The 13,309-nt window shown below is 46.5% G+C and overlaps 1 protein-coding gene across 2 annotated transcripts; it reads right to left on the bottom strand.

Annotated features, from left to right (window-relative positions):
• Positions 1 to 542: 542 nt before the first annotated feature.
• Positions 543 to 9,057, bottom strand: LOC138513459 (potassium voltage-gated channel subfamily A member 1). Of its 2 annotated transcripts, none has more exons than XM_069628327.1 (2): positions 8,416 to 9,057; positions 543 to 6,650 (listed from the first exon to the last, which is right to left on the bottom strand). In XM_069628327.1, the coding sequence occupies exon 2, from the start codon at positions 6,175 to 6,177 to the stop codon at positions 4,705 to 4,707; it is 1,473 nt and encodes a 490-aa protein (XP_069484428.1). In that variant the 5' UTR covers positions 6,178 to 6,650; positions 8,416 to 9,057; the 3' UTR covers positions 543 to 4,704. The 2 variants fall into 2 exon arrangements, with proteins under 2 accessions (XP_069484428.1, XP_069484427.1); XM_069628326.1 differs by lacking the exon at positions 8,416 to 9,057 and adding an exon at positions 7,000 to 7,596.
• Positions 9,058 to 13,309: the final 4,252 nt, after the last annotated feature.

Raw genomic sequence — 13,309 nt, 5'->3', positions numbered from 1 at the left:
GGTGACGTGGAAATACCAGGAGAGACTGTATTTACTTTTTTTCGGCGGATTTGGCATAGCTCTCAACCATTTGTGTTGCAAAGGCGGGTGAAATCACCCGATTTTGTTTTTGGCGGGTGAGACGCCCATTGGAATGAATGGGCGTGCAGGAGGCTTGGCGGGTGAGTCAGCCCTTTACAAGGCGAGTGACACCCGCCAAAAGCGTGTGAGTTGAGAGCTATGGATTTGGGGTGTTTCAATGGTTTAAAAAAATTGCGTATGATGCTTCGGTGTCCTGGAATGGCGGGGGTAATTAATAACCTCTTTCACAGAAAGTCTCTCTCGAAATTAAACAACTCTTTCGGCAAACCTGCTATTGTTTTTTTTTTATTGTGCATAGCTCTCAACCATTTGGGTCGCGAAGGCGGGTGAAAACACCCGATTTTAGTTTTGGCGGGTGAGACGCCCATTGAAATGAATGGGCGTGCTGGAGGCTTGGCGGGTGAGTCAGCTGTTTACAAGGCGGGTGACACCCGCCAAAAGCGTGAGAGTTGAGAGCTATGTATTGTGCGTAACTGAAGAGAACTCCCCTTGTCGCTTTTTTAAGTGCCTTGCTATAGTCAAAGGGTGTTTGTACAATCGACGAGGTCACCAGCAGTTTGCCACAAGCTAAGTGCGAAAACGGGAGTGGCAGCGTGTCCGGTGGGGGTGATTTGTAGTGCCTAATTGCGGTTGAAAAACATTCAATTCCCTGGCCCGACTCGAGCCTTGCATATGGCACCGCTCGCCTTCAAGAGCTGCTTCCGGGTCAAGGGTTCGCCGTTCGCTCGGTGCGTCTGAAGCCGGATGACAGGCTTGGGTTACAGGACTGATTTGCAGGCCGCTCTTGCCCAGTGTTGCCAACTTAGCGACTTTGTCGCTATATTTAGCGACAAACGGCAGTCCCCTAGCGACTTTCTTCATGGAAAGCGACTAGCGACTAATCTAGCTACTTTCATTGGTTTGAAGACGTACACTTTTTTCTATTGGTTTGGAGACTTGCAAGTTTCCAAACCAATAGAAAAGGGTGTATGTCAACAAAACAATAGCAGTACCCCGAATCAATGCACCCGTCCTTGTAGCCAGGCTCCAGCACAACAAGTCACGTCATGTCACTGATGCCCCCGTCCAGCCGCGAGAGGCACGAGAATGCTGCGAGATTATGCTAATTAGGCAGTGATGTCATTTAGCTACTTTTAGCTACTTTTAGGACAGCCTCTAGCTACTTTCCGGACTGAGGAGTTGGCAACACTGCTCTTGCCCCTCTCTCGGAGAGGCAGCACCTGCTCGGTGTTCCTTCCAGGGGGAAAAAAAATGCGCTGCGCACATTTTTATGCCTGTGTAGAGGAAGACAAGGACATTGGTACTTGTGAAAATGGCGTGGGAATTAATGGTCCCTTTGCCATTCGCTAAAACATATTTGTAATGAGTTACCTAAGGATATAGTTCATAATTTGGTGGAAAGGGGCGGAGGCTCCCTATCCTTTTTTGAGAATTGATGGGCTGCACAGACATACAAGTGCATGACTTAATCTGGCATAAACAAAAATACATTTATCTGGCAGAAACAAAAATGCATGGACCAGCAGCAGGACAAATAAAAAATAAAAACAATCCTTAGAAAAAAATCTGTGTCAATGTTCAGTGCAAAGCATTTTCCCGGGTAATGCTATGTTCACGGTGTCGTCTCACTAAATAAAACGTGGTTCCACTAAAGAGCTTTCCCGCACTAGCCAATACAATCAACAGCACACGCGGTATTTCCCAGCGTCCACGTAACCAGGGAAAAATACATCCAATATGGCGCCCACATTACTGGCCATTGTTATCAGCTCTGAAAACGAGTTGTCCTTCCTGCCAGGCCTGCGTGAGAGCTGGTGGGATAACACTGTACATTCCTTTAGTTTACTGGGAGAAGCCAACCTGCCCCTCTTGCCACTAGTGGTCCTAGCGCTTCTCAGCTTGGACCCCAGAGGCACTTTCAAAGATTCAGGGGATAAAGGATAAAGGCACTGGCAACTATCTGAATCAATCGTGTCAGCTTCGTCGGGAGTGGGTATCCGGGGAGTACAAAAGTCAATAGACCTAAAATCATGACTGCAAACAAAATGGGCGGTACTTTGGATGCATACAATACATACATTGAATTTACATTCTGAGATTGCACCAACAGGCATGCAGTTGCACCTTGGTTTTCAGATAAAATGTAAAGCATTTCTTAGGTGTTACTACGTACAACTTGATTTCATAATTTTCCTTATACTGCCCCCCAGCGGAGGTGGGATATGTCACTTCCCTAAGTTGCCTGGACAGACAGAAGTCAACACGCTTCCCTGAGCACTTTAGGGAATTCCTCGCGACTCGTCCATCCCTTCTAGTCCATTTATCCCACAAGCACTCGTTTTTAATACTGAAATCATGCATTAAGTATTTCGGGTTACACCTTAGTCAAATGAGCCATAATGCTGAGTATTTGTTATCATGCTGTGAATTCCGAAAGGTATTGTTCCCATTTGACTAACATACGCACTTAAATACAGTACTTTAAATGACTAATAAGGTATTTAATAAATTAAGGAGTGCACTTTTGGTGAATGCAAAGGGAAATAAATAACACGTCTCTTTAGATTCAGTTCAAACGAAAGCTTATCCCATATGGTCTGAGGTAACATTTCCCATGCGATTTACAAAATAAATATTATCAAAGTCAAAACATGCTCTTTATATGAAACTCCATTGTGCTGTCTTGCAACAAAGGGGCAAATGTTTTGCATCCAATTGTGGACCCCGAACAAAAAAGAAATGGAATCATCTGCACTTAAAAACCTAGCAGCATTGCAGATGGTTTTGTCCTGTTTCTTTGTCTATGTTTACTTCTTAGAATACTTCTAATAAAGAAAGATCGGTCAATTCATTGCTTGATCTTAAGGTGCTTTGTAGGGCTGTGAGAAGAGGCGCCATGGAACAGTAAGGGTGGTGCTTCCTGGGGTGTTTGGGAGGGGGCGTTTAGGAGCAGTAGGGGGGGCATATTGCGAACCTACATGAGGGTGCTTTGTGGACCTGGAGCAAAGTGCATTATGGAGTTGCAAAAAGGTGTTTTAAGGAGTCGTAGGTAGGATGGGTGCCTTGGAGCAGCAGGAGGCTACTTTGTGGGGGTGGGGGTAGTGCATTATGAAGTTGAAAGAAGGTACTTTGTGGAGCAGCTTGAGAATGTGCAGTAAAGCTGTAGGAGGGTACTTTGTGGATACATGTCATGGAGCTTTGTGTTGGAAGGTGTTTTGTGGAGCTATAGGGTGCGTTTGGTGGCTTTGTAGGAAGATGGGTTGTGTGGTGGAAATAAGGTGCTTTGTAGAGCGGTAGAAAAGAGCAATATAGAGCTGTAAGGGCTGCTTTGGGGAGGTGTGTGGGGTGCGCTGAGGAGCTGTAGGAAGATGTTTTGTGTAGTTGTAGATATCTGTACTATGTCGTGAAAACTAAGTGTTTGGTAGAGCTGTGTGGAAGAACTTTGCAGTTGCAGGAGGGCAGCATTGTGGAGATGTAGGAAGGTGATTGGCGGATTTGTGGGACGATGTTTGGTGCCATTATTGGAGTTGTATTATGTGGTTGTAACGAGATAAATTGTGGAACTATTGGAAAGAGCATGGTGGGACTTTAGGGTGTGCCTTTTGGAGCTGTAGGGAGGGTGCTCCACAGAACGGTTGCCAGAAGTTTGGTGAAGCTGCATGGCGGCATGCTGTGGGGAGGTGTTTTGGAGCTTCGGGAAGGGGCTTTGTGGAGCTGTCCGAAGGGCGTTTTATGGAACTGTGGGAATGTGAACTCTAGAACTCTGCTTTGTAAAGCTGTAAGAGTGTGCTCTGTGGAGCTGCCGAAAGGTGATTTGTGAAGGTATATGATAGAGTGTTGCTGAGTTGTAGGGGTCTTTATGGGCCTGCACAGAGGATATGTGTGGAGATTTTGGAGGGTGCCCAGTGGATATTTAGCAATGTGCTATTTTTTGAGTTGTTGGGGCCTTCTTCATGAAATGCGAATTGTGGAGCTGTGGAAAGGTTCTTCGAGTTCCTATAGACGAATGCTTGGTAGGGGGTTGGGCATTAGCTGCACAAGGGTGCACCGAGGGGCTGTAGGAAGGTAACGGAAAGGGTGCATTGTGGAGATCTAGGAAGAGATTGGTCTGCGGGTGCTTTGTGGAAGCCGAGGAAGGTTCAATTTGGTACCTCAAAGGTCACTGTGTAACGTGATGGAAAGGAATGGGCAAGATGGCAAACTTGTGCACTCATTTACCATAATTGGATTTAATAAAAACTTTGTTGGATGCAGTCTACAGAAAAAAGTTACTATATATTCATGCTGTACATTATCTGATATCAATAGTGATTGTTCATGTTTCACTCTTAGGGGCAACGAGCAAAAGGGGGGGGGGCAAGGCCCCTGCTTGGGTGCGTCCTTATTCCTATTTAACTGTACTGGCTGGAATCGTTTGTTTTTCTTTCATGTACCAGTAGAAAAAAATCCATGTTTTAAAAAATAAATGACAATATTATCTTTCACAGATTCTGAAAGCATGTTGATCGCTGAGCATAAATTCGCAATGCAAAAATTCATTGACGAGGTAAATAAAGCATTCAAAGAAGTATTTTAAAGCATCTACAAATTGTCACTTTCCAGTCCCCAAGCTGCAAGGATTGCCTACACGTCTGTCAACAGCTTGTTTTTATTAACGCAATTTTGGTTGGCTATGGTGCAGTTGCCAGTTCTGAGATTCGACTCCCTAAAATTATCTATGCTGTTATTCATGTCTTCTTCGATTTCCATGTAATCGGACTTGCTGACAGTGGAGGAGCTACGCCGGCTTAGGTCACTGTGGGATGCCAAATTGGGAGAGCTAACATGGAGCAATTGGGCCTGTTCTTCCCCTTCAGTTTCTCGGTGGTAGAAGTAGTTGAAGTTGGACACAATGACAGGTACGGGCAGGGCAATTGTCAGCACGCCAGCGATGGCACACAGAGAGCCCACGATCTTGCCTCCAATTGTCACTGGGTACATGTCACCATAGCCCACAGTGGTCATGGATACCACCGCCCACCAGAAAGCATCGGGGATACTTGTGAAATGAGACTCTACTTCTTCCGCCTCGGCAAAATAGACTGCGCTGGAGAACAAGATGACCCCAATAAACAGGAAGAAGATGAGTAAACCTAGCTCTCTCATGCTAGCCTTGAGAGTCTGTCCCAAAATCTGGAGGCCCTTAGAATGTCTGGAGAGTTTGAAGATTCTGAAGACTCTTACCAGTCTGATGACCCTCAGGATGGCCAGAGATGTGGCCTGTTCCCCCTTCACCGGCCCGTCTTGCTCGGCCATCTCTGTGCCCAGGGTGATAAAGTAGGGAATGATGGCCACTATGTCGATGAAGTTCATGATGTTTTTAAAGAATTCCGGCTTGCTTGGGCAGGCAAAAAATCGAACCACGAGCTCAAAGGAGAACCAGATGATGCAGAGGGTCTCTACCACAAAGAAGGGGTCGGTGAAGATGTTGGTCTTGTAGAACACGGTGCTGTTGTCACTCTTCCTCTGAGAAAATATCCTGTCTGCTTTAAGCTCTGGAAGTGTCTCTAGGCAAAATATCACTATGGAAATGAGGATCACCATGACTGAGACGATGGCAATGATTCTGGCAGGACCTGAGCTTTCTGGGTATTCAAACAAAAGCCAAATCTGCCTTTGGTACTCTTTTTCCGGCAAAGGGCGCTCTTCTTCTTTTATAAAGCCCTCATCCTCTCGAAACTTCTCCATGGCCTCCTCTCCAAGTTCATAAAACTTGATCTCCTCCGAGAACATGTCCAGGGGCACATTGACCGGCCTTCTCAAGCGGCCCCCAGACTGGTAATAATACAATATGGCATCAAAGCTAGGGCGGTTCCTGTCGAAGAAGTACTCGTTCCTCAGTGGGTCAAAGTACCGCATCCGCTTTTTGGGGTTCCCCAGTAAGGTGTTTGGAAACTGGGCCAATGTCTTGAGCTGGGTCTCAAACCTGAGCCCGGCCACGTTGATGACCACACGCTCACAGCACTCGTGGTCTTCGTGGTCGGGCTGATAGCTGTCCTGAGGGTGTCCCGGCAGGGCCGAGGTCTCGTCCATGTTCTCCCCTGCAATCACAGTCATTTTGCTCCCAGCGGCTGGGGCGGAGGGCGCGGAAGCAGAGGGCGTTCACCTTGGCTCCAGGGTGCTTCCTCTCTCTGAGCAATGGCGTGCTTGAGTTTGGGTGTGTATGTGTGTGTGTGTGTGCATGTGCTTCCTTTAGACTCTCAGTCACACACGCACACACACACACACACACACATACCTGTGCACGCTCAGGCTCCAGCCAGGCAGGTGGTTCCCCTGTGCTGGGCAAAAAGGCTGGTCGTCCCTTCTCTTTTTCCAGCTTTTAGTGCAATCTCGCCTTTCTGGCTGACTCAACCATTGCCGTTCTGCTGCTGTCACCCAGCTTCTCCAACCAAAAAAAAAATTAAAAAAAATACGAAAAAGGATGGCTGCGATGGTTTGCAAACTCAGCAGATTTCCACTGCCTGCCTTCTCTCTCTTCCTCCGCTCACAGATGAAAGGTAATCTCACGCCAGTGCGGTAGTTGACGACTGCAAGAAAACAAACAAAAAAACAAACAAAAAAAAAACACAACCAAAAAAAAGCTTTCAGTTTGGGATACAATAACCAAATATGACACAATGAATCATCAACTTGCCCTAAAATCACCCTGTACTTGTTGGTTTGTTTTTTAAAAAAAAAACATCCAGGTGCCCAGTTACTACAACTACCACTGCACAAAATCCCAACACACTGTACACACACCGACTATGGCTTTGAAATAAAATAAAAAATCCATCAACAAGACACCGATAAGGCATTCACAAAATAAAGAGTAACCAAAGCATGCAGAGACACTTAAGAAAAATAAAGAAATAGATAAATAATGTGGTCTCTTACCTGGCGCTCTCGGCAGCAGGAATGACAGAGGTATAAAAGAGTGAGCAAGCACCGTCCGAATGCGTCAAGCCTTGCAGCGATAGGCGCATGCAGCTAGCCCGTCTGCGCCCTTTTTTCTGTTGTTAGTATTATGGATATCGTTTTACAGCACTGGGAGCATAAGATCTGCTGAAATATTCGTAGACCACATTAGGCTGCACGAAGAGCAATCATATTTAATTAGTTACTGATGTCGAACCGCATACCAATTTGGGTGGGTTTTTTTATTTATTTATTTTTTATCCATCGTTGAGGTTAAACGTGGGAGAAAAAAAGGAGGGTGGGGGGTTCGTTGCTTTTTCCCCATTTCACAAACCTCCAGACGTCCAAGCGCCGGGAGGTGGCCGGGCATGCAACGGGGTGCAGCCGGGCTGCGGTCCCGCAGGCAGAGAGGCCGCTCTACTGCCGCAATAATGAGCGCGGGTTCGGGGCGGCGGAATACATTAGGCGCAATGAGCGCACTCCAGCCGTTTTCTCGACGTTGCAGCCTCAGCAGAAACATGAGAGCTCTTTGGTGCAGAGACAGGTCCGGTCCTATCTGGGTAGCATCGCGGCTTCTCCCCGCCAGCCCCCCCCCCCCTCAACCCCCACCTCCCAGACCCCCAGCCCAGCAGCTTCCAGGCAGGCGCGTGTTTACGGTTCAAGGGTGGCGGCAGGGTGCGGAAGGCGAAACCACCTCTGGGCAAAACATATAACCGTATAGACGCAATGCAGGCAGCGTGCAAGGCACCCGGTCCCGTCCCCCCTCCCCCCTCCTCCCCCCCAAGTCCATGTTGTGCGGCCCTGCCCCCGGTGCAGCAGCGGCAAGCAGGCCAGTCTCATGTCATGTATGATGAACCAAGGGGGGAGCCCCGCGACGCAGAGGGGCAAGGCAGAGATCCGACGCGGGGGCAGCGAGGCGCTACTCGCTCCCCCTAACCCCCCACCGGTCAGGCACATGCACGGAATGATACATGAGGAGGAGCAGGCAAACGAGTCGTGCAGCGAGCAAGCCATACACTCTCGCACACAGTCACCCACACAGGCACCCGATGCCCAATCTCAGACAACAGCAGCAGCGTCTACCACGAAGGGGGGGGGGGAGGGTTGCACACACATTTCCCTATCTCTGGACACCTATGTGCACACCGCCCACACACCTACAGCTCACAGAATAAACAGGAGACCACGCCATGGCTATTTGCTATGAGGGCTCTGGGCACACATCTGCATGATCAAGACCCAGGAATTTATTGCCAGATCAATGTTGACATTTCGAGAAAAAAAAACACAACAGAGACATATGCACACGGTCCAAGGGGACACTGCGCGTTAATTCGCAGGGGGGGGGGGGTGGGGGGTAGATAATATGGGTTAGTAGAGCAAAGAGTCACGTACCCTGATTCTGCCTGGGACACACAACAAGAGGCAGTAGCAGGGCCAGGGCTGTGGGCGGTGAAGTCTATAGGGCGCCCCACGGAGCGGTGACAGTAAGGCGTGATTTGGGGCGAGGCGTGGAGCGGTGAATGCGGTAAAGCCGGCGTGCGCACCCCGCAGGTATCCTCATTCCTCCAGGGGCTAATCCCGGGCTCCCGGCGGCCACCAGCGGCGACATGCTTGGGTCATTCTCTCCAGCAAGGCGTCCGGGCGGTCCGTCGAGAGGGTGACGCGCGCTGCTCCCGCTGCCACCCCAGCAGCAGCAATAGCAGCAGCTGGCTCTGCGGCTGCAGGAGACGCTGGGAAACGCCCAGACTCGCTCTGACGGGCTCCGGGCTGGGGCTGCTGGCCGCAGTGTGCTTCGGCAGGCACTGCTTCTGCTGCTGCCGCCGCTGCTCCTGCTGTATTACGCAGCGCCCGCTCCGCAGCGTCCCCTGGTAGGCCCGTCCTAGCACAGCAGCATCACAGGGTGAGGCGGGGTCAGTTCGAGTGATGGGCTTTTCTCTCTTGCGCTCTCTGCTTCCCACGACCGAGTCTGGCTTTTTACCACCAAGCGGCCAATTGGAGTGGCTCTTCCCCACCCGTGGCACAAAGCGACACGGGGCTGCGTATGGCCTTTAATGTCTGTCAAAAGAAACGCCAATGACGCACAATGGGGTCTTAAACTGCACCCACAATCTCAGGGAGTTGACAAAATGGCATCAATGATACAACTTATCATCACATGTGTAACATGCTATGTATGTACACACCATGTACTTTCTCCTGATGCGCGGCCCTTGGTCTCAGGGAGCGCATCTGGGGAATTGCATGTTTCTGTACCTCATCAGCATAGGCCTACCGCAGGGGTCAAAGTGTATACAAAAATGTTGGAACTGAGTACCCTCTACCCCGCCCCACCCTCCTACCCACTCTACCCACTGACCTAATAAACCACCTCACCCTCCCTCCCGCAATACAAACCCCATACCCTGGCCCTGTCTTTCCTCCACTACACCCATAACACTGTGAACTAACTATCAAGACTAAAACAACACAGTGAAGGAAAATGCATCCTAAACGACCAGTGTTACTTTCAATCATTGTGCCCCACACCATGCACTTATATACACCGTCCTCTTTCTAATCGCACAAAGGTTCCCACCTCTTAAGGGATATGCTAAAGACTATAGCCACCACCATTACCTACAAACACAGCTGTGCATGCAGCAATTTCACTTCAATCATGCTTAAAAGCAGAATACAACCTTTGATCACTCTGGGTGCAGGGCTATGTAGTGGTTAGGGAATAGGCTTTATGTCCCAAGCAGGCAGTTGGAATAAACAAAAGCAACCAGTGATCTACAAGATAATTTATTAAGACGTGACATTAGAAAATGCCCATAAGACCACGGTTCAAATCTCCAGAAAGGGGCAACAGGGATCAAAAAAACAAAAGTGCCATTCACCTGCCACCCAGGAACGATGTTCTAGGTGACAAAAAGAAAGATAGGGAACGATGGGGCAATTTTTCAGAACGTAGAGGAACGCTGTACCCTTTAGGTCTGGCACACTTTGACCTCTACCAGTGGAGTAACTTTGCTGAAAATGTTGGGGGGGGGGGCATGACATATGAAGAAAAGGTGCCCCAGCCAAATGAATGGGGACAAAATGGTGTGCCATGAAAGTTGGGGTGGACAAACACCCGTGTGGCCCCCTAAAATTACGCCTATGACCTCTACACCCCATGCTGTGGTGCTAGCAGTAAGCTAGAGGCGGAGAAGCCAGACGATTCATCGGTAGAGCTGAGATGAGGTGAGATAGTCTCTGCAGTCTGCTGTGTTGTGCCGTGCTGCAGGTCTGTCCACCATTGCATTGCGGATTGGAGGTGGAACTCTGATTGAAAACACCTGACTTGAATGTGGATAGTTCATAGATCTGAGACGTAGTGAGACAGTCTGCAGTCTTGGTAGACCTCGGCGACTTGGCAACTGGCTGTTAAAGGATGCTTGTATGGAGAAACCGAGTGTGGAATGGAGTCTAGCAGAACAAACGGACCCGGGTGAGTTGGGCAAGTTGGGATGTAATCAACATCCGGCTGCTGATGTTTACATGAAGGAAGGGGGGGTGATTGCCCCATTAGAGGTTAATGATGAACAAGGGTATCCCACAAATGTTTTCTTTGATGCCCCCTTCTACAACCACACTTCAACGTTTCTGTGGAAATCATTGCATCTACAGCCTCATATATTGCCGAACTACAGAGGATTGAACCCTTAGGATCTGAACTTGACATATGTACATTGGACGTCCCGCAAATGCAACAAAAGAAACTGTCAATGCCAGAAGAGATAAGGACAACAAAAACTGGTGCACAAGGGTCGATTCCAAAAGACTCAAATAAAGACCGGGAGACTCCAGGCATAACGAGCAAACTGACTTCAAAACTTTTGCCGAACCAGTCAAATGATGAGAGTGAAACAAATAGTGAATGATCCAACAGTTTACGCAAGGGAGATAGAGAATATGGGCAAGAGATTAGAGGCAAGATGATACAAACAAGAGGAAATTACAGAGGCCAAGGAACTATTAGAATCAACTCCAAACAAAAGAAAGTCTGATGACATCGCCAAGACACCAATGGTTTTCGTTTCTTGTTATTCGATACAAAGCAATCGAATTAAGTCGGCGATCAAGAAAAACTGGCTTGCAAAGGGTGGAACATTTATTCAAAGATGTCCCCATATTCGCATACAAAAGGAGCGCGAATCTGAGAGATAGACTTGTTAAGACCCTACCACCGACACGAACACCACTAACTCTTAGGAAGGGAACCTTCCCATACCTACAGTGCAGTAATTGCCGGCTTGTAACAAAAGGCGGCAGCATCAATCACCCATGCACGGGGGAGAAGATACAGCTCAAAAGCTTTGCTACCTGCGATACACCAAAAATTATTTATGCCATCAAGTGCCCTTGTGGCATATATTATGTGGGCCCTTGCAAGAGACCAGGAAAACAGCGGTGGAATGAACACAGATCATGCATATGCACGAACAATTTGAATTCTGTAGGCGCAAGACATTGGAACACTCTGAAGCACAACATAAGCCAAATAAGGATCCAGGTGGTAGAGGTAATCAAAAAACACAATGCACATGAAGACCTAAGCAGACGTCTCAATCAACAGGAGACATACTGGATCGATCGACTGGACCCCCTGAAACTAGGGGGCATTAATGAAGAAATTAACTACACCTGTTTTCTCTAAAGGACTTTTTTACTTTTATTTTTTCACTCAGATTGTACTGTCTACATGTAATGGTCATACTAGTAATATCTAAAGACTGAACATAGAGTTGAATAAACTCTGAACACTTGATTGGGCTTATTACAGGGGCCTACTGAGGTCAATGACTGAACATAGAGTTCAACAAACTCTGAACAATTAATTGGGCTTATCACAGGGACCTTCTGAGGTCAAGGAGGTCTCACAAAAATTGGTTATGTCAATAGAATTTTGCTTATCTGTCTACACGTGCTCACATGCGGTTCACATGTTCACTACTGCCCATCATCACTGGTTATACATCTCTGACATTTTTGAAATGCTGTTCATTACCGTTAGTTATGTATTGATCTGTTCATGTGTACTCACAACTGTCCACTACCATTGATCATGCATATGTGAACATTTATGTAAGGTTATGTTGAGCATTACCTCCCATATCTGTCTATAACCGGGAGTTATGTAGTATGAAACATTCATGAAGGATTGGGTCCATTATCATCAGTTTTATTTATTTATTTATTTATTTATTTATAATATGCTCATAGCCAAATAATGGCTTTACATATACAAACAATTTACACACACAAACAATTTAACATACAAAAATCACACAATCCATAAAAGTTAAAAACAAATTTCATACAAAAATACTCTCAGATAAATCCTTTAAAATTATTAAGACTAGTTTGTAAAATTTCATCATATGATATATTAAATTAATATCGTTTCCTTCTAGTAGTTGTTTCCAAATAATCTCAACATCCTCAGTGATACTGGTGTTATTATAGCGAAAGAGAAATTTTCCACGAATAACTGTAAGACTTTCACAGTAACATATTAAGTGCTTCGCATTTTCGATTTCTAGGGTTCCACATAATCGACAGAACCTTATATTTCTCTCGAGCTTGAGTTTAGCTCCTAAAATTTCCAGAGTATCACAACGGTTGAACTTAAACAAAAAGTACTGTCTTATAGTGGCTGCGGTCGGAAACGCAAATTGATATTTAGGTTTCACAGTTTCTGGCGTCCAGTATTCTAGGAATAAGCCACTAGTGGATTTTGTGGACAGAGTAATCATATCACGTTCTTTTGCATGACTATATATAGTTCCTTGTAATACGTTTTTAATCTTAGTTTGTTTGAGGAGTAGCCAACTCTTTGAATTAACTGTCGCCCATTTCTCATATATCGTATGTAATCTGCTTAAGGATACAAACTGTTTTTTATGACCCTCCTTGGTGAATGTTTTCATCAGTTCAACCACAAAAGTACTGATAGATAGCATACTTAATTTAGCGTATAACATTGCGGATTTGTATTCTAAAATGTCTTTCGCATATCTAAAGTTACATTCTAATAAAATGTATTCACAAGATGTTGAACTAGGTAACCTGAACAGTGTTTTTAAAATTTTTCCTTCTAATAAACACATTTCATTGGTAAATTTACTCCCCCAGATCTCAGCACCATATAATAAGCAGGATATTATCTTACTTGCGTACAGTAATAAAATTGTATTTACAGAGATGCCTCCTTGTTTTCCTATAAATTTACTAATGGCACCGGTGTTATTTAAACATAGCA

The sequence above is a fragment of the Ambystoma mexicanum genome, chromosome 12, assembly GCF_040938575.1.
Source record: "Ambystoma mexicanum isolate Mex_15411 chromosome 12, UKY_AmexF1_1, whole genome shotgun sequence".
NCBI classification, from domain to species: Eukaryota; Metazoa; Chordata; class Amphibia; order Caudata; family Ambystomatidae; genus Ambystoma; species Ambystoma mexicanum.
The sequence above is the reverse complement of the archived record's forward strand: the minus strand, read 5'-3'. Positions and strand labels throughout refer to the sequence as shown.

Bases quoted from the DNA above. Each gene is read 5' to 3' on its own strand.
- LOC138513459 (XM_069628327.1), bottom strand. From the start codon at position 6,177: ATGACTGTGATTGCAGGGGAGAACATGGACGAGACCTCGGCCCTGCCG.